This window comes from Scyliorhinus torazame, chromosome 2, assembly GCF_047496885.1.
Source record: "Scyliorhinus torazame isolate Kashiwa2021f chromosome 2, sScyTor2.1, whole genome shotgun sequence".
NCBI lineage: Eukaryota > Metazoa > Chordata > Chondrichthyes > Carcharhiniformes > Scyliorhinidae > Scyliorhinus > Scyliorhinus torazame.
The window spans coordinates 66,159,991-66,187,540 of record NC_092708.1 but is presented as its reverse complement, the minus strand read 5'-3'; the positions used below and the strand labels follow the sequence as shown (position 1 = coordinate 66,187,540).

Genomic DNA, 27,550 nt, shown 5'->3' with positions numbered 1-27,550 from the left:
GGCTCTTGTTAGTTGGGATACGTAGTTCCTTATGTGCAACATGTCCAGCAATTCCAGGGTCATTCCCATCGCAGGACAACACAGAGGCTGGGTAAAATGCATGTCCCCTGTGTGTGGTGCACCCTCCCCAGAAGGAACAGAGAATAGAGTGTGAGCAATATGCCGATGGGATGGTTACACATTGAAAGTCTTGTTGGTATGTGTCACCCACGACTGAATGTGTGAGATCCGGGAAGAGAGTAGCCATTTGAGTACATGATGCCATGCTGAGAGTTTGCTCGTGGAAGGAGCTAAGAGTGGAATTACCCTGGCAGCACAGTTGAGATTATTCATCAACTTTCTGCGCTTGATGGTACATCTTGGAAAGGTGGCAAGCACGCTGACCTCCAGGGTAATGGCCTCCCAGACTGGAGAGGTGAGGCTGATGTGCTTCTTTGAGCAATCCCAGGTGTAGAGCACATGCCAGTGGGCCTCATCTTCCCGAATGAGGGTCTTGAGGCCTCTGGCATTTAAATAATAATAATCTTGACTAGTGTAACAAGTAGGCTTGTATTAACACGACAATGAAGTTACTGTGAAAATCCCCTAGCCCGCACACTCCGGCGCCTGTTCGGGTACACAGAGGGAGAATTCAGAATGTCCAATTCACCTAACAAGCACGTTTTTCAGGACTTGTGGGAGGAAACCAATGCACCTGGAGAAAACCCACACAGACACAGGGAGAATGTGCAGACGCTGCACAGTCAGTGACCCAAGCCGGGAATCGAACCCAGTACCCTGGCACTGTGAAGCAACAATACTAACCACTGTGCTACCGTGCAGCTCCTGCTGCCTTCTTCTTGAGGCAGATAGCCTTTTCCCTTTGGGCTCTGGACATCCTACATGGCCTGTTGAAGACAGGTGAGCAGGAGTGAGTGATACAAGTGTGCTCGTCTGGTATTTAAATATCATGCCCAGACCTTTGAATCCACCATCGGCGCTGTGCAAATGCATCAGCTGCCGGCCTACGAGGTGTTTCAGAGAGTGAACCCAACTGTGCATAATGGATGAGAATCCAGGAATAGAATCCGGTGTGGAATCCCGTTATTCTGGTGAGCGGGAAAGACACTGCCAGAGTTGCCTGCCACTGCACTTAGTCCCCAAAATTGAGAATTCCTCCCAGAGTGTGGAAAAGGTCAAACCGGGAGAGCTAATTTATTATCACTCTCAGAGAGCCCGAAGAGCCGCAGAGCATTGAGTGCTAAAGTTACTGGCATTTTATACATTTATGAGGACAATTTATGAGGATTGTTGCCATTTAAAGGATGGTTTAATCGAGTTGTTTAAGCCAAGGTCTGTTCTAAAACGTTTAAGAAGTACTGTTAACTGTGTCATGATATTCATAATAAATGTTTCCCTTTAATATTAAATCAGCACATTTGTTCTGAGAAGTTACTTTTTGAGTTCAAAAAAACCTCCTTATGATACACAAATTGCCAAACCATTCTTGCAGCTGTTTCAAGTTTCCCTTTGGGATTTGGGCAGTTCGACACTTACCATCTGCTGGGTATCACACTTAATCTTGCAATGGAACTGCGAATAAGGATGACGATGGTAGAAATAAAATGAGAGCAATTTCATTTATTTTGCAGCAGCGAAAGAAAAAAATAACAGCATTACAAGTAGGCTTACATTCACACTGCAATAATGTTCCTGTGAATATCCCCTAGTCACCGCACTATAGCACCTATTCCGGTACACTGGGGGAGAATTCAGAATGTCCAATTCATCTAACAAGCTTGTCTTTCGGGAGGAAATTAGAGTGCCTGGAGGAAATCCACATAGACACGGGGAGAATTTGCAGTCTCCGCAGAGACAGTGACCCAAGCCGGAAATCGAAACTGAGTCCCTAGCGCTGTGAAGCAATAATAAATACTACTGCGCTACTGTGTGTGGAAGTATGTATTGGGGGTCATGTGGGACTGGAAGCCCTAATGTCATTGGCTGACAGATCCCGGGTCCTGGTTGGCCATTGACCTCATACTCCGCCCTGAAGGCGAAGTATAAGAAGCCGGTGCCTTCCCCCGCAGGCCAGTTTACTATCGGGCTGCTGGGGAACAGACACGCTTAATAAAGCCTCATCGACTTCACTCTATTTGTCTCACGGAGTCTTTGTGCGCCACACTGTGCCACCCATAAAACCAAGCTGCTGGTACTGACATGAATTAAAATGTAATTTTCCACAAGGAGATTAGCATATAAAGTAAAGTGTGGTAAACACCACTGGTAACACATTGCATGTATTACGGGACTGCCACTGTATTACAGGTACCACAGTAAATCCCAGCCTGCTGGCTCCTACCAGCAGGCGACGAATAAAAGTGTACGCTCTCACGCAGCCAACGCCTCGTCCACCTTCGAGCACTGGCTAGCCTGCATTGAAGGATACCTCAGAGCAGCCACTGAAGAACTCTCGGACCCACAGAAGCTCCATGTCCTCTACTCACAGGTGAACCTTCAAGTTTTTCCCCTCATCCGGGATGCGGCCACCTACACAGAAGCGGTGACACTACTAAAGGGATACTACATTAAGTCGGTGAATCAAATGTACGCCAGGCACCTCCTGGCCACGAGACGGCAACTCCCGGGGAAGACTCTGGATGATTTCTTGCGGGCTCTCCAGATTCTCGGTAGGAACTGTGACTGCCAGGCAGTTTCGGCAGTCCAACACACTGAACTACTAATCAGAGACGGTTATGTCACGGGCATTAAGTCTACGTACGTTGGCCAGCGGCTATTGGAAGGGGGTACGCTCGATCTTGCAGGGACTGTGCAGCTTGCTAATTCCCTAGAAGTGGCCTCCCATAATCTGGATGCCTACACCTCCGAGCGCGCGGCACCCTCGTGGGCCCCACCAGCTGCCGACTCGAGTACACCGCAAGCCTGCGCCGCGCGGCAGCCAGCCAACTCCGGAGGGCCCAAATGTTATTTTTGTGGCCAGAGAAAACATCCCAGGCAGCACTGCCCGGCGCAGAGCACGACCTGCAACGGGTGCGGGAAGAAGGGCCGCTTCGTTTCCGTTTGCCAGGCCCGGTCGGTCGCCGCTGTTTCCAGGCCCGGCATTGCTATACCTCCCACGTGCGATCCACGGGCGCCGCCATCTTCTCCACCACAGGCCACGTGCGGCCCGTTGGTGCCGCCATCTTTGATGCCGCCTGCCATGTGCGCCCCATGGGCGCCGCCATCTTCGGCGCCATTCGGGACCCCTGCTCGTCTGGCCATTCGCTGCCTGCTGATACCTCCACCACCGCTGATCAGCCTGGGACCTCCTAACATCTTCTGCAGCTCGCCTCCATCACCCTTGATCAGTCTCGGCCCCGCAACCTGGTGACCGCTTCGACAACGGGAAAGATCAACGGGCACGAGATTACCTGCCTCTTTGACTCCGGGAGCACAGAGAGTTTCATCCACCCTGCTACGGTAAGGCGCTGCTCCCTCCCGGTACTTCCCGTCACCCAGAAAATCTCCCTGGCCTCCGGATCCCATTCCGTGCAAATCCGGGGGTACTGTGTCATGATCCTCACCGTTCAAGGGCATGGAGTACAGCAACTTCAGGCTCTACGTCCTCCCCCATCTCTGCGCGGCCCTGTCACTAGGTCTTGATTTACAATGCCACCTCCAAAGCCTTACTTTGAAATTCAGCGGACACCTGCCCCCCCTCACTGCCTGCGGCCTCACGGCCCTTAAGGTCGATCCACCTTCACTTTTTGCAAACCTCACCCCGGACTGTAAGCCTGTCGCCACTAGAAGCAGATGGTACAGTGCCCAGGACAGGACCTTCATCAGGTCGGAGATCCAACGGCCTCTGCGGGAGGGGATCATTGAGGCCAGCAACAGCCCCTGGAGAGCTCAAGTGGTGGTAGTGAAGATTGGGGAGAAGCACAGGATGGTCATTGACTACAGTCAGATCATCAACCGGTACACGCAGCTCGACGCGTACACCCTCCCACGCATATCTCACATGGTCAATCAGATTGCGCAGTATCGAGTCTTCTCCACAGTAGACTTGAAGTCCGCCTACCACCAGCTCCCCATCCGCCCGGTGGACCACCAATACACTGTGTTCGAAGCAGATGGCCGCCTCTATCATTTCCTTAGAGTTCCCTTCGGCGTCACCAATGGGGTCTCGGTCTTCCAGCGAGGGATGGACTGAATGATTGACCAGTACGGGCTGTGGGCCACCTTCCTGCACCTAAATAATGTCACCACCTGCGGCCATGACCAGCAGGACCATGTCGCAAACCTCCATACCGCCAAACTCCTTAACCTCACCTACAAAAAGGAGAAATGCGTGTTCCGCACCAACCGCTTAGCCATCCTTGGCTACTTAGTGGAAATTGGAGTCCTAGGACCCAACGCCGACCGCATGCGCCCCCTCCTGGAATTCCCTCTCCACCACTGCCCCAAGGCCCTAAAACGATGCCTGGGGTTTTTCTCATATTACGGCCAGTGGGTCCCTAATTATGTGGACAAGGCCCGCCCACTCATCAAGTCCACAGTTTTTCCCCTGATGGCTGAGGCCCACCAGGCCTTCAACCACATCATGGTGGACATCGCCAAGGCCACGCTGCATGCAGTAGACGAGACCCTCCCCTTTCAGGTGGAGAGCGATGCATCAGACGTAACTCTGGCCGCCACCCTCAAACAGGCGGGCAGACACGTGGCTTTCTTTTCCCGCAACCTCCATGCCTCTGAAATTCGGCACTCCTCTGTCGAAAAGGAGGCCCAAGCCATTGTGGAAGCTGTGCAACATTGGCGGCATTACCTGGCTGGCAGGAGATTCACTCTCCTCACTGACCAACGGTCGGTTGCCTTCATGTTTAACAATACGCAGCGGGGCAAGATCAAAAACGACAAGATCTTGAGGTGGCGGATCGAGCTCTCCACCTATAACTATGAGATCTTGTATCACCCTGGGAAGCTCAATGAGCCCCCAGATGCCCTGTCCTGCGGTACATGTGCCAGCACACAAGTGGACCGACTCCGGGCTCTCCACAATGACCTCTGCTAACCGGGGGTCACCCGGTTCTTCCATTTTATCAAGGCCCGCAACCTGCCTTACTCCATTGAGGTGGTCTGGACCGTAACCAGACACTGCCAAGTCTGCGCAGAGTGCAAGCCGCACTTCTACCGGCCAGATAGAGTGCACCTGGTGAAGGCCTCACGCCCCTTTGAGCGCGTCAGCATGGACTTCAAAGGGGCCCTCCCCTCCACTGACCGCAACGTGTTCTTCCTCAACGTAATTGATGAGTACTCCCTGTTCCCTTTCGCCAACCCATGCCCCGACATGACTTCTGCCGTGGTCATCAAGGCCCTGCACAGCATCTTCACCCTGTTCGGTTTCCCCACCTTCATCCACAGCGATCAGGGATCCTCCTTCATGAGTGATGAGCTGTGTCAGTTCCTGCTCAGCAAGGGCATCGCCTCGAGCAGGACGACCAGCTATAACCCCCGGGGAAACCAGCCGGTGGAGAGGGAGAACAGGATGGTCTGGAAGACAGTCAAGCTGGCCCTTCGGTCTAGAAATCTCCCGGTCTCCCGCTGGCAGGAGATCCTCCCCGACGTGCTCCACTCCATCCGGTCGCTCCTGTGCACCGCTACTAATGAGACCGCTCACAAATGAGTGTTTGCCTTCCATAGGAAGTCCATCTCCGGGGTCTCGCTCCCAACATGGCTAACAGTTCCTGGACCCATCCTCCTCCGGATCCCTTGGTTGAAAAGTCCACCTCCTCCATGCAAACCCACAGTACGCCAACGTGGCACACCCCGACGGGCAACAGGACACAGTCTGCCTCCGGGACCTAGCACCCGCTGGGTCCCCACCCACAACACTCGACCTGACACCGCTCCCCCCACCCCCCACCCCCGGTTGCCTCGTTCACCCCTGCGCCACCCACCCTCCCATGAGCGAACCTCACCGCTGCCCCCACCCCAGCAGTATCCGTCCCCCCACTGGATCCACTAAGGGGTGATGAAGGAGAAGACAACACGCTCCCGGAGTCGCAGGTGACCACATCGGCGCCCACACCACCACCAGGACTGAGGCGATCGCAGCGGAGGGTCAGAGCCCCCAACAGACCCAATCTGTCATGTTGTTCTTCACCCCCGCCGGACTTTCTTTAAACAGGGGGTGAACGTGGTAAACACCACTAGTAACACACTACATGTATTACGGTACTGCCCATGTATTACAGGTACCACAGTAAATCCCAGCCTGCTGGCTCCTCCCAGCAGGCGGTGTATAAAAGTGTATGCTCTCCTGCACTGCTCCCATTCTGGTACCAGCTGCAGGAGGCACAACATCTTGTGCAATAAAGCCTCAATTGTTTCACCATTCTCGTCTCGTGGTAATTGATGGTACATCATAAAGTAAACTCGCCACAGTCACACATGACCATAGGATTTTCTCCACTTTGAGAGAGAGAGAGAGAGAGCTGACTGATTATGATGTAAGCTGAGAATCACCATACCTCAGGCAAGGAAAAGGTTAAGAAGGTAGATCTTGAGGAGCAAGGTGGCGCAAGTGGCTAGCACGGTTGCCTCATGGCGCCGAGGTCCCAGGTTCGATCCCGGCTCTAGGTCATTGTCCGTGTGGAGTTTGCACATTCGCCCCGTGATTGCGGGGGATTCGCCCCCACAACACAAAGATGTGCAGGGGGGGTGGATTGCTAAATTGCCCCTTAATTGGTTAAATTGGTAGGTGAATTGGCCATGCTAAATTGCCCTTAAATGAATTGGATACACTAAATTTAAACAAAAAAAGAAGGTGGATCTTCAGGAATCACCTCAGCCAGTACCGGAATTGAACCCGTGCTGTTGGCCTTGATCTGCATCACAAACCAGCTGTCCAGCTAATTGGGGAAAATTACTGTTACTAGATTATATTTTAAACCTGCAGTCGTTAACATAGGATTTTTAATTTTCAATCTGATGAAGAACTGTTTTATAAATTTAAGAGCAGCATTTTTGAATGGATTTAAAACATTGATGCAAGCACAATGCAAGACTAATTTGATCTTAATGCCAACAAATCTGAAGCAAGAAAAGATAATAAGTATTCAGCCAATTCTAAGTGAAGTTAACTGGGTAATGGATGACACATAGAAACCAAGTTAATTGTCAACCACTAGGAAATGCAAATCATTTTTGAAAATAATTTTCCCATTTTCCTCTCTTGAGCACTCAGGATGGCGTAGGTAACATAGAATCTCAGCCTTCAGATCCGGAGGGGCAGTTTTCCTGAAGTCTGCTACCTCAGTGAGGAAATCCAACAGACGTTCCCCATTTTCATTCCCTTCAATGAAACATTCTGTGATGTCCAGGTCAGAGGGTTGCTCATAGCGATGATACTTCACTCTCATTTCATCAAGCACTTTTTGGACGCCAAGTAAATCCATTTTGGTAGGAAAATGCGATCCAGCTTTTTTCCAAAGTGCCTGCCATCCTCCATCACCTGTTAACAATAATATGTGAAATATAATTGTGAAAGAAAATGAACTGAAATGCGGATATGTGGAAATGAGGAGCTTTCAAGGTGATCGAGACAAGTTTGGTGAATGGGCAAACACATGGCAGATGCAGGACAGCGCGGCTAAATGTGAGGTTATACACTTCGGTGTGAGAAACAGAAAGGAAGAGTATTATTCAAATGGTGTTATATTGGGAAGTGTGGATGCACGAAGATACCTGGGTGTCCTTGTACACCAGTCAATGAAAGCGGTGAGGCAGGTGCAGCAAGCAATTAGGAAGGCAAATGGTATGTTGGCTTTCATTGCAAGAAGATTGGAGTTCAGAAGTAGGGATGTCTTACTACAGTTATACAGAGTCTTGGTGAGACCATACCTGGAGGATTGCATGCAGATTTGCCCTCCCTGCCTGAGAAAAGATATACTTGCCATCGAGGGCATGCTGCAGGGATCCAGTAGGCTGATACCAGGGTTGGCGGGACTGTTGTATGAGGAGAGATAGGTTTGGATGGGCCTGTATACACTTGAGTTTAGAAAGGTGAAAGGAGATATATTTGAAAGGTATTAAATTCTGACAGGACTGGACAGACTAGATGCAGGCAGGATGGTTTCTCCTGGTTGGGGAGTTTAGATCCAGGGGACACAATGTCTGGGTACAGGGTGGGTCATTTTAGACTGAGATGAGGAAAAATTTCCTCACTCAAGGTCAGTGAATCTGTGGGATTCTTTACCACAGGAGGCTGTGGAGGCCAAGTCACTGAATATATTCAAGACAGAGAGATTATCTTTTAGTTTTTAATGGTATCAAGTGACATGGGGAGAAAACGGGAATATGGCATTGAAATTGAGGATCAATCATAAGTATATTAAATGGTGGAGCAGGCTTGAAGGGCTGAATGGCCCTCTATGTTTCTCTGTATCTCTATGGACAGTGTGGATTTCTTCTGTGAAAATTATTTCTTGGCGGTATTCATGAAAAATATATTCATGATTTGTGGGAAGAAAATAAACTGTTGTTACATTTGTTTGCCGTGCCAATTAAAACATATTTACTTCATATGTATCTTTATGGTAAAAATATTTTCGAACATTGTTGGCAATGGGTGTATTGTGTAAACATCATTCATTTTGATTTGCTGGGTTAAAAAGGAACACACCGATGTCTTAACTTCTCCAATCTCAAACCTTGGAGAATCAGAGAAAATTACAAGAGAAAAAAATGAGCCCATCAGTTTATCAACCGTTCCTCCCCACATTTAAGTCCATTCTTGCTCATTCCACATTCCTGTGAACATTCCCCCTTGTTGAAAAATGTAATTCCCTATTTAAAATATCTATTAATTCTGTTTCAGCCGGGCTTTGTTCAGAGATTTCTACATTCAACATAAAGCAATTCTTCTCACCTTTCGACTTTTGTGACTAGCTTTAATATGTGATCTCTTTCTTTTAATCTTTTGTTCTCCTCCTTTTTCACATTTTCATCAAATTTACACCCATCAATAAATAATGAACAATAACAAATACAATGGCAATCCCCTGGCCAACCCACCCCCAAACAGCCCCAGCATTTCAAATACAAAACACAAATGAAAAAGAATTAGGAATCCACCATCAACCCATACATAATCATCAATAACTTAGAGAATCCAACCCTCCCACACACCCCCCTAATGTTCACTGTTACCCAATTCTTGAAAATGCATGATAAACAAAGCCCATGAGTTGCAGATGCCTTCCATCCTTCCCCTCAACTCGAACTTCACTTTCTCGAGCGTTAAGAACTCCAGCAGGTCCCCCCGCCACGCTGAGGCACAGGGCGGAGAAGCTGACCTCCACCCCAACAGGACCCGCTTTTGGGCGATCAGCGAGGTAAAGGCGATGATATCTGCCTCTGCACCCGCTTCCAACCCTGGCTGATCCAACACCCCGAATATGGTTTCTCGGGGACCTGGTTCGAGTCTCACATGCACCACCTTCGAGATTACCCTACAGACCTGTCCCCAATACCCCTCCAATTTTGGACAGGACAAAAACATATGAATGTGATTTGCTGCCCCACCCCCCCCCCTCGCCCCCTGCCCCCATAGCATTAGAAACACCCTCCACCCCCTCAAAGAGTCAGCTCATCCTTGCCTCGTGAGGTGCGCCCTATACACCACCTTCAACTGTATCAGCCCCAACCTCGCACACGACGTTGACGCATTCACCCTCCGGAGCACCTCACACCACAACCCCTCCTCTGTACCCTCCCCCAACTCTTCCTGCCACTTCGCCGTAATCCCCTCCAGAGATACCTTATCTTCCCCCAGAATGACCCGATAAATCACCGACACCACCCACTTCTCCATTCCCTTTGTCATCAGTAACTCTTCCAACAATGTGGGGACTGACGCCACCGGAAAGCTCTGTACCTTCTTCTGAGCAAAATTTTGGACCTGCATATATCTAAACATCTCCCCCTACCCCGACCCATTTTTCCTCCCAGCTCCTCCAGCTTCGCAAACCGGCCCCCCAGAAACAAATCCTTTAATACCCTAACCCTCTCTCCTCCCATCTCCGAAAACTCCCATCCCACTTCCCTGGCTCAAATCTATGATTCCCGAAATGGCATTTCCGTTGACCCTGCCCACAACCTAAAGTTGTGGCGCAATTGGTTTCAGATCTTCAACGTCGCCACCACCAGACCACCAGAGTTTTTCCCCTGGGCCATTGGGAATGGCACTGTTGCCAACGGCCTCAACCCCGACCCCCTGCACAGACTCTCCTCCATTCTAACCCACTGCGAGAGCCCCCTCGAACTCAGCTCCTCACTTTCTCAGCATTCGCTGCCCAGTAACAAAACAGTAAATTCTGGAGACCCAACCCCCCTGAATAGCGCCCTCTCTGCAACAGCACCTTCCTAATCCAAGCCACCTTACCCCTCCAAATAAACAAGGTAATCATCTTTTCTACTTCCTTAAAAACCACTTTGACAGGGTAGAATGGGGGTATTCGATGGTGGTTTTGGAGCAGTTTGGGACTGGGCCGTGATTTGTGGAGTGGGTAAGTTTAATATACAGGGAGCCGAGGGCGAGTGTCCGCACGAATAGCATGAGTTTGGGGTATTTTTATCTGAACCGAGGGACCAGGCAGGGATGTCCTTTGTCCCCCGCCTGTTGTTGGCACTTGCGACTGAGCCTTTGACCATCACATTGAGGAGTTCGGGGGGGTGGAGGGGACAGTGCGGTGTGGGGGGGTATCTTTGTATGCAGATGACTTGCTATTGTCTGTGTCGGAACCGATGCGTCAATGGGTGGTATGCTGGAGCTGCTTCAATTGTTTGGTCTTTTTCGGGTATAAGCTAAATTTGGACAAAAGTGAATATTTTGTGGTGTCCCAACCGGGAGTGGGGGGGCTGCCATTCCGGAGGGCAGCGACCCACTTTAGATACCAGGGGGTGCAGATGGCACGTGATTGGGTGGGCTCCGTAGGTATAATATTGCTCGTTTGGTGGGGAGGGTGAAAGTGGATTTGGCAAGGTGGGATGGTCTTCCTCTGTCGCTGGCAGGTCAGGTACAGGCAATTAAGATGACTGTGTTCCTGCAGCTTTTCTTCATTTTTCACTGCCTGCCAATCCTTTTGCCAAAGGCGCATTTTAATATGTGGCCTCTTGGAGACTTCCGGTTGCGGCGATGCACTGCTAAGCCACACGTTTCGGCAGCTCCCGTTCTAACGGACTTTTGGGCTCTTTTTGGGAGCCCGACCGAAATTTTTTGGGACCAAACCCAGTGTGGGGAGACGAAGGAAGGAGTCCCCCCGGGTGTGTATGGAAAGGATCGCTGGTAGTGGCCGGATTGCGAAGGATCCTTTGGAGCAGCGGCAGCGAAGAGAAGGAAGAAGCAAGATGGCGACGGATGGAGCCGAGACGACATGGGGCCCGGACCAGCAGGAATTCCTCCGACGGTGTGTGGAGGAATTAAAGAAGGAGGTGCTGGAGCCGATGTTATTGGCAATCAAAGGGCTAAAGGAAACGCAAAAGGCCCAGATGATAGAGCTCCGTGGGGTGAAGGCGAAGGCATCCGAAAACGAGGATGAGATTCTGGGCCTAACGGTAAAAATGGAGATGCACGAGGCGCTACATAAGAGATGTATCGAAAGGCTCGAAGTCCTGGAGAACAGCTCGAGGAGAAAGAACCTCCGGATTCTGGGTCTCCCCGAGGGAGTGGAGGGAGCTGATGTTGGGGCTTATGTGAGCACGATGCTCCATTCGCTAATGGGAGCTGAGGCCCCCCTCGGGCCCCCTGGAGGTGGAAGGGGCTCACTGGATCCTTGTGAGGAGACCAAAGGCTGGAGAACCACCAAGGGTGACAGTGGTGAGATTTCACCGCTTCACCGACAGAGAGGCCGTTTTGTGCTGGGCCAAGAAGGTACGGAGTAGCAGGTGGGAGAATGCGGTGATACGAGTGTATCAGAACTGGAGCGCGGAGGTGGCGAGAAGGAGGGCGAGCTTTCATCGGGCCAAGGCGGTGCTTCACAAGAAGAAAATAAAGTTTGGGTTGCTGCAGCCGGCACGATTGTAGTTCACGCACCAAGGCAAACATTACTACTTTGAAACGTCGGATGAGGCATGGACCTTCATCCAAGAGGAGAAACTGGACCAGAACTGAGGGACTGATGCTGTGGGGGAGACGACGATGTTGATGGATAGAAATGTAAATTGGGGAATGAGAGGTTCACAGTATCGAGACGATAGACGGGGTTTTTGCTCTTCTTGACGGGGGGACACTGAGAAATGTGGGCGCCGGTGGAAAAAGGGACTGAGGGGGGGATGGGGAATGGGGGAGCTGCGCCATGGGGGGGGGGGCCGATCCAGGAAAGCGCAGGTTTTTTCCCGCGCTAGGGAGATGATGGCGGGAAGACAGGCGCAAGAAGGATGAGAGTTCCACACACGGGGGGGTCAAGGAGAGAGCGGGGGAAGCTGGGGTCAGTTGGAGTCAGCTGACCTTCGGAAGCATCATGGGGAGAGTAACCATGCTAGATGGGGATCTAGCGGGGGGGGTGGGCGTCAACTGGATTGCTGCTGCTGGGAGCGAGTGGGAGCTGGCAAGGGAAGAGGTGGTCCGGACGGGAGGGCGCCGCCTGGGGGACGGGACCTGGACGGGGGACTGGCCTAGAATAGGGGATGGCTAATCGGGGTGGGGGGGTAGCGGCCCCCCAATCCGGCTGCTCATGTGGAATGTGAGAGGCCTAAATGGGCCGATTAAGAGGGCCCGAGTGTTCGTGCACTTAAAAGGATTGAAGGCAGACGTGGTCATGCTTCAGGAGACGCATCTGAAGGTGGCGGATCAGGTTAGGTTAAGGAAAGGATGGGTGGGACAGGTGTTCCACTCAGGGTTGGACGCGAAAAATAGAGGGGTGGCGATATTGGTGGGGAAACGGGTGTCGTTCGAGGCTAGGAATATAGTGGTGGACAACGGGGGTTGATATGCGATGGTGAGTGGTAGATTGCAGGGAAAGGAGGTCGTGCTGGTAAATGCATATGCCCCGAACTGGGACGACGCGGGATTTATGAAGCGGATGCTGGGACATATCCCGGGCCTGGAGGTGGGAAGCCTGGTAATGGGGGGGGGGATTTCAATACTGTGCTGGATCCAGGGTTAGATCGGTCTAGATCCAGGACCGGAAGAAGGCCGGCAGCGGCCAAGGTGCTCAGGGGGTTCATGGAGCAAATAGGGGGAGTGGATCCGTGGAAATTTGCCAGGCCGTTGGCCAGAGAAGGGGGGACTCTACCCCCGACAATGTCGGAGGCGACGATATCACTAATCCTGAAGCGGGATAAAGATCCGCTGCAATGCAGGTCATATAGGCCTATCGCGCTCCTGAATGTAGACGCCAAGTTGCTGGCAAAAGTGCTGGCGACGAGGATCGAGGATTGTGTCCCGGGGGTGGTGCACGAAGACCAGACAGGGTTTGTAAAGGGGAGACAACTGAATGTCAACATGCGACGGCTGTTGTGGGTGATAATGATGCCCCCAGCGGAGGGGGAGGCAGAGATAGTGGTAGCGATGGATGCAGAGAAGGCATTCGATAGGGTAGAGTGGGAGTATCTATGGGAGGTGTTGAGGAGGTTTGGGTTCGGGGAGGGCAGAGTGCAGGCGGTAAAAATGATGGTCCTCCCAAGGTTTCTTTTTGTGTTTCAATGTCTCCCCATTTTGATCACTAAGGCCTTTTTCAAGAAAATAGACAGGAGTGTTATGAGTTTCGTGTGGGCAGGGAAGACCCCGAGGGTAAGGAGGGGGTTCCTGCAGCGCAGCAGGGACAGAGGGGGACTGGCGTTGCCGAATCTGGACGACTACTACTGGGCCGCCAATGTGGCGATGGTTTGCAAGTGGATGAGGGAAGGAGAGGGGGCGGCGTGGAAGAGGCTGGAGATGGCGTCCTGTAAAGGAACGAGCCTAAAGGCGCTGGTGACGGCGCCGCTACCGCTTTCCCCAAAAAGGTACACCACAAACCCAGTGGTGGTGGCAACCTTAAGGATCTGGGGGCAATGGAGGCGACACGGGGGGTGACGGGTGCCTCGGTGTGGTCCCCGATCAGGAATAACCATAGGTTTGTCCCAGGAAGGATGGACGGAGGGTTCCAGAGCTGGCATCGGGCAGGAATTAGGAGATTGAGAGACTTGTTTATTGATGGGGAGTTTGCGAGCCTGGGAGCGCTGGAGGAAAAGTATGAGTTGCCCCCGGGGAATATCTTTAGATATATGCAAGTGAGGGCATTTACGAGGCAACAGGTGAGGGAATTTCCGCTGCTCCCGACACAGGGGATCCAGGATAGAGTGATTTCGGGGGTATGGGTCGGGGAGGGCAAAGTGTCCGAAATATATCAGGAGATGAGAGACGAGGGGGAGGCGCGGATAGAGGAGCTGAAGGGAAAATGGGAAGAAGAGCTGGGGGAGGAGATTGAGGAGGGGCTGTGGGCAGATGCCCTAAGTAGGGTAAATTCCTCTTCCTCGTGTGTATATATATATATATATGTATAATGGGTTATTGTCACAAGTAGGCTTCAATGAAGTTACTGTGAAAAGCCCCTAGTCGCCACATTCCAGCGCCTGTTCGGGGAGGCTGGTACGGGAATTGAACCGTGCTGCTGGCCAGCCTTGGTCTGCTTTAAAAGCCAGCGATTTAGCCCAGTGTGCTAAACCAGCCCCTTCTTGCTAAACCAGACCCTTCTCGGGTGTGCCAGGCTTAGCGTGATACAATTCAAGGTTCTACACAGAGCACACATGACGGGAGCAAGACTGAGCAGGTTCTTCGGAGTGGAGGACAGGTGCGGGAGGTGCTTGGGAAGCCCGGCGAACCACACACATATGTTCTGGTCATGTCCGGCACTGGATGAGTACTGGAGGGGAGTGGCAACGGTGATTTCAAAGGTGGTGAAGTTCCGGGTCAAGCCAGGCTGGGGGTTAGCTATATTTGGGGTAGCGGAAGAGCCGGGAGTGCAGGAGGTGAAAGGGGCCGATATTCTGGCCTTTGCGTCCCTGGTAGCCCGGCGAAGGATCTTACTCATGTGGAAGGAAGCGAAACCCCCCGGCGTGGAGGCCTGGATAAACGATATGGCAGGGTTCATAAAACTGGAACGGATGAAGTTTGCGTTGAGAGGATCGGTTCAGGGGTTCTCCAGGCGGTGGCAACCGTTCCTTGACTATCTCGCGGAACGTTAAGGGAAAATAGATCGCCAGCAGCAGCCCAGAGGGGGGGGGGGGGGGGGAGGGGGGGGGGGGGGGGAGGAGGGAAGGGGGGGGAGCACTATTTCTTGTTACGTTGCTAGTTCACTGGTCACTATTTTATTTAAATAATGTTATCTATTAGTTATTGTGTTATTTTTTATGTTGATTTGTAAAGTGGAAAAATTGTGTTTGAAAACTTTAATAAAATATATATTTTAAAAAAAATATGGCCTCTTGTTACCATCTCACGAATTGAAACATTCTGGCACTAGTTATTCTATGATAGCATTGAAGGATTCTGACAGACCATCATTTCAGTTCTGCAGAGAAAAGAGTGCAAACTTTGGATTCTTTTTTTGGCAAGTGTAAACCTTCGTCACCTTTACGACTGGAGCAAATCTATGCTGCAATTTTTACATTGTTATTTATATCCCTCCCAACCCCCAAATTGCACACAATATTCCAAGTCAGACCTAATTTAGATTATTATTCAGGTTCCAAATGGCCTTCGTGAACTGATTTTTCCCTGCTGACATTAGTGAGGCAGCATGATGTGAATAGGGTGATGTCTGAAGAACAATAACAAAGAACAAAGATCAGTGCAGCACAGGAACAGACCCTCGACCCTCCAAGCTGGCATCGATCATGATGCCTGTCTGAAATAAAACCTTCTACACTTCCGGGATCCGAATCCCTCTATCCCCATCCTATTCATGTATTTGTCAAGGTGCCTCTTAAACGTTTGATGAAGGAAATCATGTGGTGCGAACGCAAAATGCTTTCTGATTCTGCTGTGAACGCTCCTGTGAGGAGAAAGGAACCCATTCTGCAATCAGACCGTCGGAGACTGCTCCAGTCAATCGGGAAATGTGTGTGGCAAGAAGTGGAAGAAGGTATTCAAGGGACTTTCATGTAACTTTTCGTGCTTCCCATTAGAGTGCAATTATTCATGTAACGTTACATTTTCAACACCATCTATTAGTCTTTGGACTCTTGAGGCACTCAATATTTTAAATTTAAAGTAAATATACCAATTATCAGAAGGTTTGAGGGGCAATCACAGGCGATTATTGTGATCATAATTACTCACTATTATTGTCAGCATTGACAGCTATTCTCTGTTTTCTGATTCTAGGTCAATTCATTCGGTGAAATGCAACTTTTAACATTGTTCAAGTAGTAGCTCTGATAGTCAACCACATTTTTGCATAAATGCCAGATTGTATAGGATTAACTATCAGGAAGAAGATGAATAGCAATGATATGACTTTTGATTTTCTTTTCCCCTGTTGAATCTCAGTTTGCGTAGGCATGACCGTGCCGAACAAAAGAAAACAAGAATATCAGAAATGCCAAACATCACGTACCGGAAGACTGTATTATTAGAAGTTTGCCATTGGTTTCCAGAAGGCTGTGGAAGTACTTGATAGTATCAGGCACACTTTCTACATAGTACAACATCTAGATAAGGAAAAAAAAATGGATTATGCAAATATATCCTCACATAAGATAAATATTTCTCTCAAAAATAATTGTGGCACCGTGTTCAAAGTGCCCTAAGATTCTGTTTTGGATAAAGGGAATTCCTGACGCATTTCTGGCACGATAGCATTAACATGGGGCTGAACCTATCGCTTCTCGGCCTTTTGGCTAAGATCAAGTGTAGTATCTGCTCTGCCTTTTGGCTCAGATCTGGTATGTCTCTCTTGTGGGGACCATGAATTGGATTCAATTTGAATTTGAATTGTTTTTTGGAGCAGGCGAGGAGCTGGATTAGGGGTTCGCTCCTGTCCACATTCTGAGCCCTGGCTTTGTAACTCAGAGAAAGTATTAAAAAAAAACAAAAAAATACATGGGGCTGAACCTGCTTCTGCCAGGGTTTGTCCAAAAAAAATGGCTAGGTGGGGTTATTGGATTACGGGGATAGGGTGAAGATGTGGGCTTAGGTAGGGTGATCTTTCCATGGGCTGGTGCAGATTCAATGGGCTGAATGGCCTCCTTCTGCACTGTAAATGCTATGATTTATGAACACTGTTTGAACCCTCTATTCTCTGGTTTCTTACTGTCCAGGGGGGAATTTTGTAAACTGTGGAAATTTCACATCCTGGAATTCACCCCATCCTGCCAAGGCCTCAGCACAGAGCTGCTGTGTTGCTGGTCTTGGGAAAGTTCTAAATGCCAAAGTAATGAACCCCTTGGAGAATCAGCTACTTGACACCAAAGCTCATGAAGATTTCTTCTGCACTGGTCCCTTTCAGGACTTCCCTCTTTCACTGGAGCATTGGAACAATGCTCTGATCATTCAGTCTTCTTTAGCACTAGAAATGTTTGGGACAATAGTCTTGGCCCCAAATTTCTTGTAGTGATTGATGGAGCACTGGTTGAAGAGTAAGCCTGTGATTAAAGGCCCAGACCAAATTATACAAATACTGCCTGTGCCTATATTAACAGTGCAGGATCACCACTCCAGTGATGATGCTTCAGTAGCCCTCATCTTAATAGAGTCAGAAAATGCTGGGCCGGATTATTTTGAGCTATTGTGGACTTTCCCCTTTTTGACAAAGTCTGACCACTGGATCGAACCCTGCTGATTCCTTTATAAAACTGCATTTTGGGCAAAATTGCCAAGCTCAATCTGAAATCATTGTGTTGAATGAGTGATGAGGCCACCTCACAAACTGGCCAAACTGAACCTCTCCCACAACAGTTTTTTGGGAGGTATTGTGTTTGAAAATGGAAGCTCCAGTAATCCCCGACTTTACCCTGCTTTTTAAGAGTCCTGCGTTAGGGCAGCATTGTGGAGGGCAAACAATCCCCAGCAGGGGCTGAGGGAAATAACTGTAGTAACTGTTAGGGTCAGGGATGTGGCAGAAAATCTGCCAATCCCATTATGTTCCTTCCTCCACTCAGGACTATTTGAAAACTCAGGTGACAAATTGATAATAGAAATATGGCTTGTAAGGTAGAGAAGCTATTAAATTTTAGTTCAGCTAATTTGATTGCAGTTGAAGATAGGTATTGACAGAGAAGAGATCTCACAGCTCTGTTAGAAGTAGTTTGTTCAGAAGGCTAGAGAGGGAACACCTCCCTCACCTTTGTTGGAAGAAAAGCCATACCATGGAGTAACGATGAAGTAAATAATTGCATAGATCTGAATGTTAGTGAAACTAGAGAAACAAAGAGATAGTTCCAGAGAAATCTGAGTTTAAAGACACTTGAACAGAGCATTTTTTAGTAAAGAAAAACAGAGCTGAGAAGAAGGCTGAAATGGCAATAAGATATCTGAAGTGGATTTCAGGTTTGGTGATGTTTTATTACAATAATAATAATCGCTTATTGTCACGAGTAGGCTTCAATGAAGTTACTGTGAAAAGCCCCTAGTCGCCACATTCCGGCGCCTGTTCGGGGAGACCAGTATGGGAATTGACCCCGCGCAGCAGGCATTGTTCTGCATTACAATCCAGCTATTTAGTCCACTGTGCTAAACCAATATATTACAGCCTGTAATGTGAGTTGAAATGACAATGGAAATTGATGGCTGGATCTCAGAGTTTGTGTAAAAGCAGTTAAAAAAAAGGAAACCTAAAAGGGGGTGGTGTAAACTCATGGAATGGATTTGCTGTTAAAATTGGAGCAGAAGTTTTGTTTAAAAGTGTCATGTGGAAAACCTGGTCTGGATTTCGAAAGGCAAACTGCTAAGGGAAATCATTATTATGAGACAAGTGTGTTTCAGGGAGTGGAGTTTGGAAACTATCATGTGACAATCATGTGGGGGAATTTGAGGAAAAATCATGGACACTAACTTATGTTCAGAGTAGAGTGTGTATTGAACTACAGTTAAAGGAACTTGGTGTGGTAATGAGACCATTATATCTTAAGGTGTACTTGGTAATCCATATTGATCCTAAAATCTTTGTACAATTGTTCAACTCACGGGGTAGTAGAGGAGTATTACAAAGAACAAAGAACAATACAGCACAGGAACAGGCCCTTCGGCCCTCCAAACCTGTACCGGTCATGATACCAACCTTTCTCAATCCCCTCAACACTTCCTTATTGTATTATAATCCAATTTTGTTTCATGTTAAATGGATGTTTGTTTTTGTTCAAACTAATTAGCGGTCCTGTGGCTGTTCCTCCAAGTTTTACAGCAGGGTGCTATTGCCAGGGTGCCAGTGCCAGGGTCCCAGGCTGTCAGTGGTATGGTTCCTGGGTGGTACTGGGAGCGCTAGGGTGCCATCCTGACCAGAGACCGACCACCCGGGTCATCCAATAGCCTCGGGACCTCCCCAAGTGACACTTCACCTGGTCCTCGTTTGTGGAAACCATGTTAAAAAGGTCATGGCAGGGTCTTCTAGTGCGTTGAAAGGGATATTGTGTTACTAAGATATTTGTGGCTGAAGACATGCTTTGTAATCTGGGTCAATCTTTCAGTCTACGTGTATTTGTTAAACTAAGGGGGGAGTAAAGGAGTATTGTGTCATAATCCAATTTTTCCATGTTCAATAAATGATATTTTGGGATTTGGATTTGGTTTTGTTTATTGTCAAGTGTACCGAGGTACAGTGAAAAGTATTTTTCTGCGAGCAACTCAACAGATCATTAAGTACATGGGAAGAAAAGGGAAGAAAAGAAAATACATAATAGGGCAACACAAGGTACACAATGTAACTACATAAGCACCGGCATCGGATGAAGCATACAGGACGTAATGTTAATGAGGTCAGTCCATAAGAGGGTCATTTTGGAATCTGGTAACAGTGGGGAAGAAGCTGTTTTTGAGTCTGTCAGTGTGTGTTCTCAGACTTCTGTATCTCCTGCCCGATGGAAGAAATTGGAAGAGTGAGTAAGCAAGGTGGGAGAGGTCTTTGATTATGCTGCCTGCTTTCCCCAGGCAGCAGGACGTGTAAATGGAGTCAATGGATGGGAGGCAGGTTCGTGTGATGGACGGGGCGGTGTTCCCAACTCTCTGAAGTTTCTTGCGGTCCTGGGCCGAGCAGTTGCCATACCAGGCTGTGATGCAGCTCGATCGGATGCTTTCTATGGTGCATCTGTAAAAGTTGGTAAGGGTTAATGTGGACTTCCTGAGGAAGTATAGACGCTGTTGTGCTTTCTTGGTGGTAGCGTCGACGTGGGTGGGCCAGGACAGATTTTTGGAGATGTGCACCCCTAGGAATTTGAAACTGCTAACCATCTCCACCTCGGCCCCGTTGATGCTGACAGGGGTGTGTACAGTACTTTGCTTCCTGAAGTCAATGACCAGCTCTTTAGTTTTGCTGGCATTGAGGAAGAGATTGTTGTCGCTGCACCACTCCACTAGATTCTCTATCTCCCTCCTGTATTCTGACTCGCCGTTTTTCAAAATCTGGCCCACTTTGGTCGTATCGTCAGCAAATGTGTAGATGGAGTTGGAACCAAATTTTGCAACGCAGTCGTGTGTGTACAGGGAGTAGAGTAGGGGGCTACGTATGCAGCCTTGTGGGGCCCCGGTATTGAGGACTATTGTGGAGGAGGTGTTGTTGTTCATTCTTACTGATTGTGGTCTGTTGGTCAGAAAATCGAGGATCCAGTTGCAGAGTGGGGAGCCAGCTCCTAGGTTTTGGAGCTTTAATATGAGCTTGGCTGGGATTATGATGTTGAAGGTGGAGCTGTAGTCAATAAATTGGAGTCTGATGTAGGAGTCCTAGTTGTCAAGATGCTCTAGTGATGAGTGTAGGGCCAGGGAAATGGCGTCTGCTGTGGACCGGTTGCGACGGTATGCGAATTGCAGTGGATCAAGGTGTTCTGGGAGTATGGAGGTGATGCGCTTCATGATCAACCTCTCGAAGCACTTCATTACGACTGAAGTCAGGGCCACTGGTCGGTAGTCATTGAGGCACGTTGCCTGGTTCTTCTTTGGTACCAGTATGATGGTGGTCTTCTTGAAGCAGGTGGGGACCTCGGAGTGGAGGAGGGACAGGTTAAAGATGTCCGCGAATACCTCTGCTAGCTGGTCCGCGCAGGCTCTGAGTGCATGACCAGGGATCCCGCCCGGGACCGTCGCCTTCCAAGGGTTCACTTTCAGGACGGTCGATCTGACTTCGGAAGCTGTGATGGTGGGTATGGGTGAGTTATGGGCTGCTGGGGCACTCAACAGCGGATTGTTGGTTATCTGCTCAAACCCAGCATAGAATGCATTGAGTTCATCGGGGAGGGGTGCGCTGCTGCCGGAGATACTGCTCGGCTTTGCTTTGTAGCCCGTTATGTTGTTTAGTCCTTGCCACAATCGCCGAAAGTCTGTCTGTGACTCTAGCTCCTTTTGATATTCTCTCTTGGCATCTCGGATGGCTTTGTGGAGGTTGTACCTGGATTTCTTGCATAGGTCAGGGTCATCTGACTTGAACGCCTCAGATCACTCCTTCAGTAGGGAGTCAATCTCATGATTGAGCCATGGTTTCCGGTTGGGGAACGTACGTACTGCTTTCTTTGGCACGTAGTCATCCTCACATTTGCTGATGAAGTCTGTGACAGTGGTGGCATACTCATTTAAGTTGGTCGCTGCGTTCTTAAATATGATGTGGAGATGCCGGCATTGGACTGGGGTGAGCACAGTAAGAAGTCTTACTACACCAGGTTAAAGTCCAACAGGTTTGTTTCAAACACCAGCTTTCGGAGCACTGCTCCTTCCTCAGGTGAATGAAGAGGTATGTTCCAGAAACATATATATAGACAAATTCAAAGATGCAAGACAATGCTTAGTATGCGAGCATTTGCAGGTAATTAAGTCTTTACAGATCCAGAGAGAGGGGTAACACCAGGTTAAAGAGGTGTCTTGCATCTTTGAATTTGTTGATATATATGTTTCTGGAACATACCTCTTCATTCACCTGAGGAAGGAGCAGTGCTTGGAAAGTTAGTGTTTGAAACAAACCTGTTGGACTTTAACCTGGTGTTGTAAGACTTCTTACTGATCTTAAATATGGACCAGTCCACTGTCTCTAAGCAGTCACGTAAGAGCTCTTCTGTTTCCTCGGACCAGCACTGCACGACCTTCTTAGCTGGATTCTCCCGCTTGAGTTTCTGCTTGTATGCCGGGAGAAGGAGCACCGTTTTATGGTCTTATTTCCCAAAGTGCGGTCGGCGGTTGGAACGGTAGGCGCCCTTGATTTTTGAGTAGCAGTGGTTAAGAGTGTTGTCGCCCCTGGTGGGACAGGAGATGTGCTGGTGGAATTTTGGCAGTGCACTCTTGAGGGTGGCCTTGTTGAAGTCTCCGGCTACGATGACAAGGCCTCCGGATGTTCTGTTTCGTAGTTGTTTATAACTGTGTACAGTTTGTCCAGGGCCTTGTTGTTAAAACTATTTAGTCATCCAGTGAGCTTTTGAACTGAGGTTCCATTTTGGGACCTTCCATCCAGTTATAACATCAACTGAGATTATAACAAAACAAAATAGCTCCAAGTCAGGATGTTGTGTAGCTTGAAGCGAATTTGTAGATTATGGTGTTTCCACTCACAAGCTGCCCTTGTTTTTCTCAGTCAGAGAGGTCACAGGTTTGGAATGTGTTGTCAAAGGAGTTTTGGCAAATTTCTGCAGTGTACCTTTTAGATGGTACACACTGTCATCATTGTGCATTGATGGCAAAGATAAGGTAAGGTAATGTAAGGTAAAGTCGCCATAATCCCAGATGACCATAAGCTGCTTTCCCTCTTGAGGACAGTAAGACAACTTACAACATCAGGTTAAAGTCCAACAGGTTTGTTTCAAACATTAGCTTTCCGAGCACTGCTCCTTCCTTAGGTGAATCCTGAACATTCACCTGAGGAAGGAGCAGTGCTCCGAAAGCTAGTGTTTGAATCAAACCTGTAGGACTTTAACCTGGTGTTGTAAGACTTCTTACTGTGTTCACCCCAGCCCAACGCCGGCATCTCCACATCATGGCTTCCCTTTTGAGGGGGAGAGCTGACTAGTGGCGATTCAACCTGAGGATTAACACATCTCAGGCGAGGGCAAAGTTGAGAACACGGGCTTTCATGACAGTATGGGAATTGAACTCGGGCTATTGGCCTCCAGGGCCAGTTTAGCTCACTTGGCTAGCCAGCTGATTTGTGCAGAGATAGGTGAATTAACCATACTAAACTGCCCCTTAATTGCAAACTTTAAAAAAAAATCACGTGCTCATTCTTTTAGACTCTTAACCTTACCTTGGACCTACTTCACAAAAATGACTTATTCAGTAGAACTGAACGCTGCTTTAAAGAGGATGGCCATTCTAAATTGCCCTTAGTGTCCAAAAAGATTAGGTTATCGTTACTGGGTTACGGGGATAGGCTGGAGGTGGGGGCTTGGCTAGGGTGGTCTTTCCAGGGCAGGTGAAGACTCGCTGGGCCGAAAGACCTCCTTCTGCACTGTGGATTCTATGATTCTATGATTGTGTGGATACCGCAAACAATAAGTTACATGGACAATGTAAACCCACATTCCCACATCCTGCTCTTTTCCATAGCCCTGCAATCTTATTTCTCTTTTCAAGTGTTTAGCTAATTCCATTTTGGAAGTTTCTGTTCAATTTGCTTCAAATGTCCCCTCAGACGTTATATTCCAGAACATCATAAGTTGTTCTGTGAAAAAAGGACATGAAGTGGATGCGTGGGGTGGACCACCTGAGCATCCAAGAAATCGTTGGATCTGGTTGTTTCTGAATCTCCTTTGCGAAATTCAATTTTTCCTGCCGGAAAACACTGCTGTCTGTACTTCTAACCAACTCAGAAACGGAATGAACTGATTTTGATCCTTAATTTTCAATTCGCAGTTTGAACGCTCCTCACACAATAACATTGTGCTCTCACCATGTGTTTTTTTAATGTCTTGATGCAATTGATTATACATGGTTTCAGCCCAGTGAGTGCAGAGCAAAACTTCATCCAAAACAACAATATTAACCGAATGATCATGAACATAATTGTAGACGATAATCATTCATAAACGATAAACTTATTTTTGCCAGAATGGGTTCAGTCATTTCACATTGGTTACAACAAACTACTGGTTCTATGATTAGTCAAGAGATTACTTACTTCACAGCCACACATGGGGTGGTATTCTGCCAACTGGCTGGTGGGTTTGGTGGCAGGTGGATGCAGAAAATCTGGCAAGAGCCAAAAATCTGGAAAACCGCTGGCATAAAATTACATTGCAATTCTCCCAACGGCACGTTAATGGCACGTCAGTCATCCCACTGGCAGATGGCATGAAATTCATTCACATCTTATGAATGCCCGATAAAACAGCTGCTCATCAGTGTACTGTCAGGTCTTCCGATCCTGCATCATGCCAGCGCAAAATCACGTTGTTGTCAAACCCAATTGCTCAAGAGTGGCATGCACAAGGCAGTCCTCAATTTGCCGGCTGCATGCTGGCTCAGTGGTTTGGCCACACGGCGCCAAGGACCCGGGTTCAATTCCGGCCCCGTGTCACTGTCTATGTGGAGTCTGTGTGAGTCTCATCCCCACACCACAAAGATGTGCAGGGTGGATAGATTGACCACGCTAAATTGCACCTTAATTGGAAAAATATAATTAGGCACACTAAATTAAAAAATAACCAATGTGTATGAGACTTTGAAGTGAGTGCAACAAACCTTTCTTCCATAGTGCTGCACTGCTCCTGCTGTACCATTCACCACTCTGCCTGAGAAGACCGGTTCCTGCCCTCCATCCCCTTGCGGAGTTGATCTTCATGTACAGCACTCTGCTGCTTGACCCATAGACAATGCTGCGGCACTGTCTCAGTTCAGTACTCCTTCAACACCCACTTCCATACTCCCTGGCGCCACACACCTGTGCCTACCTGATGGCACTGTGCTGTTGGACTCATGCAGCCACTGCAACAAAGGTCCAAGGTTTGACCATGGGATGGAGTACGATGTGAACGGGAGGAGGAGGTGGAGGCAGAGGAGGTTGCTGACCTGACGAACACAAGGTGGGCAATGTGGAAGGAGCGCTGTGCAAGAATTTGCAGTGGGTAAGGCAAAGGTTCACAATGGCACGCAGAGGGATAAGGAGGTGGATGAAGATCACAAACAATGGAAGGCGGAGGGAAGACCAATGGCTGGAAGCTGGACCCCTACACGCCTGCGTAAATAGCTTACAAACAAGGGGGTCAACGGAATACCACATTATTTACAGGAAGGAGATGGATGAAGTCTGCAGAGGATGTTGGTCAAAGTTCAGGAGGGGCATGGGAACTTCAGAGGTTACGAGCTTGGTCAAAGGTGGTTGAATCCAGGAACATCCTTCTTCTTGAAGCTGCTCGCCTTTTCTCGCTGGACATCCTGCATGGACTGGTAAAGACAGGTGAGCTGGAGAGTGTGATATGAGTGTGCTGGACTGGCATTTAAATACGGCGTCAGAACCTTTAATCCCATCAGCTAAGGTGGGTGGACTAATCAGCTGTCATCCCACCGGGAGATTCAGAGGGGAACACTCCTGTGCATAATTAATGAGGATCCAGGCACAGAATGAAAGGCACTGCTGGAGCTGCCCACCATTCCACTTAGTCTCCGAAACAGAGACTTTAAGATAAAAGATGAGTTAATAGTTCAAACAAAACTGCTCTTTTCACATGAAAACACATCGCATAAAAACATTGAAGTTTAATCAACACCTTTGTATTTGGTGATTTGGTGTGGATTTGGCTCCACCACTTTATCGTGAATATAAAGGCCATGATGTTTGGATTGAATTTTGCCAATGATGTGCCATCAATTAACACAAGACGAGTAGTGAACGAAACTGTAGCTTTAATAAGCTAAACAGAAAGCCTCCTGGCCACTAATCCCGAACTGGGGCAGGGCCGGAGGTCAGCCACCTTTATACCGAGCCCAAGGGGAACCAGAGCCATCAGGCAGTGGTTTACCACAATACATGTAGTACAGTAACAGTTTACCATAATACATATAGTACACTAACAGTGGTTTACCACAGCCAAGAATTTCAATGATGTGGAGATGCCGGCGTTGGACTGGGGTGAGCACAGTACGAAGTCTTACAACACCAGGTTAAAGTCCAACAGGTTTGTTTCGATGTCACTAGCTTTCGGAGCGCTGCTCCTTCCTCATTCACCTGAGGGAGGAGCAGCGCTCCGAAAGCTAGTGACATCAAAACAAACCTGTAAGAATTTCAATGTCCACTTCACCTGAATGGAAAAACACAACACTTCTGTCCATGAATTTCTGGGGCAAGAGTCTTGCCCCCAAATTTCTTGCTGTGATCGATGCAGCACTGGTTGAAGAGTAAGCCTGTGATTAAAGGCCTCGGACAAATTATAAAAATGCTGCCTTTGCCTATATTAACAGTGCAAGACCACCACTCCAGTGATGATGCTTCAGTTGCCCTCATCTTAATAGAGTCAGAAAATGTTGGGATCGATTATTTTGAGCTATTGTGGATTTTATCCATTTTGACAAAGTCAGACCGCTGGGTCGAACCTTGTTGACCGCTTTATAAAACTGCATTTTGGGCAATATTGCCAAGCTCAATCTGAAATCATTGTGTTGAAAGAGTGCTGCGGCCACCTCAAGAATTGGCCAAATTGAACCTCTCCACCTACAGTTTTTTGGGAAGTATTTGGGAATGAAAATGAAAGCTCCAGTGATCCCCAACCTTACCCTGCTTTTTAAGTGTCCTTCATTAGCACAGCATTGTCAAGAGCAAACGATCCCCAGGGGGGGCTGAGGAAAATAACTACAGTAACTTGTAGGGCCGGAGATGTGGCAGAAAACCTGCCAATCCCATTATTTTCCATTCTCCACTCAGGAATATTTGAAAACTCGAGTGACGAATTAGCATTAATCGAATATTTGGTCCAATATCAATCTTATTAAGAAGTGAGAAATTCTTTTTTGTAAAGCACAATATAAATATATTTTCTTCCCACTTTCTGACCCTCAATCTAAATGCACTGGTTTCTGCTGCATTAGAGTCTCATAGGGGTAACATGCACCACAGTTAAACAACTATACCTCTGTGAGAATAAACAGTAAATGACAATAGGTTAATTAATAATGAACAAGTGCCCTCACACCCAAACCCATTTCTCCTCGCACTCATTATGCAAATAAAGGTAATAGAAACTGCTTGATTGCTGCCAGGACTTCTTCCCTCCACAACCCAAGGTTGTTTCAGCGAATTGTAATGACTCTAGTCTTATCCTAGCAGATACCAGCAAGGACTGCGTTTGTCATACAATATATCTCTGGCTTTAGGAAAGGCTCACCAAAATACATTTTACAAAAAACACTTATATGCAGAGTAGATTCTCTCTGGGGTGCATCTGAACCCCAAAGTCTCAAAATGTATCTAAC

At 48.3% G+C, this 27,550-nt stretch overlaps 1 protein-coding gene and 1 pseudogene across 1 annotated transcript in view; one reads left to right on the top strand and one right to left on the bottom strand.

The window, feature by feature from the left end:
* Positions 1-1,605: 1,605 nt before the first annotated feature.
* Positions 1,606-27,550, bottom strand: part of LOC140388200 (histamine N-methyltransferase-like) — a 103,286-nt gene continuing 77,341 nt past the window's right edge. The window contains exons 5-6 of the mRNA XM_072471984.1: positions 16,578-16,671; positions 1,606-7,492 (exon numbers count right to left, since the gene is read on the bottom strand). Coding sequence (XP_072328085.1) covers positions 7,152-7,492; positions 16,578-16,671 — 435 coding nt within the window. The 3' untranslated portion in view covers positions 1,606-7,151. The remainder of the gene's footprint in view (positions 7,493-16,577; positions 16,672-27,550) is intronic.
* On the top strand, positions 16,841-17,042 carry LOC140408062 (U2 spliceosomal RNA; annotated as a pseudogene).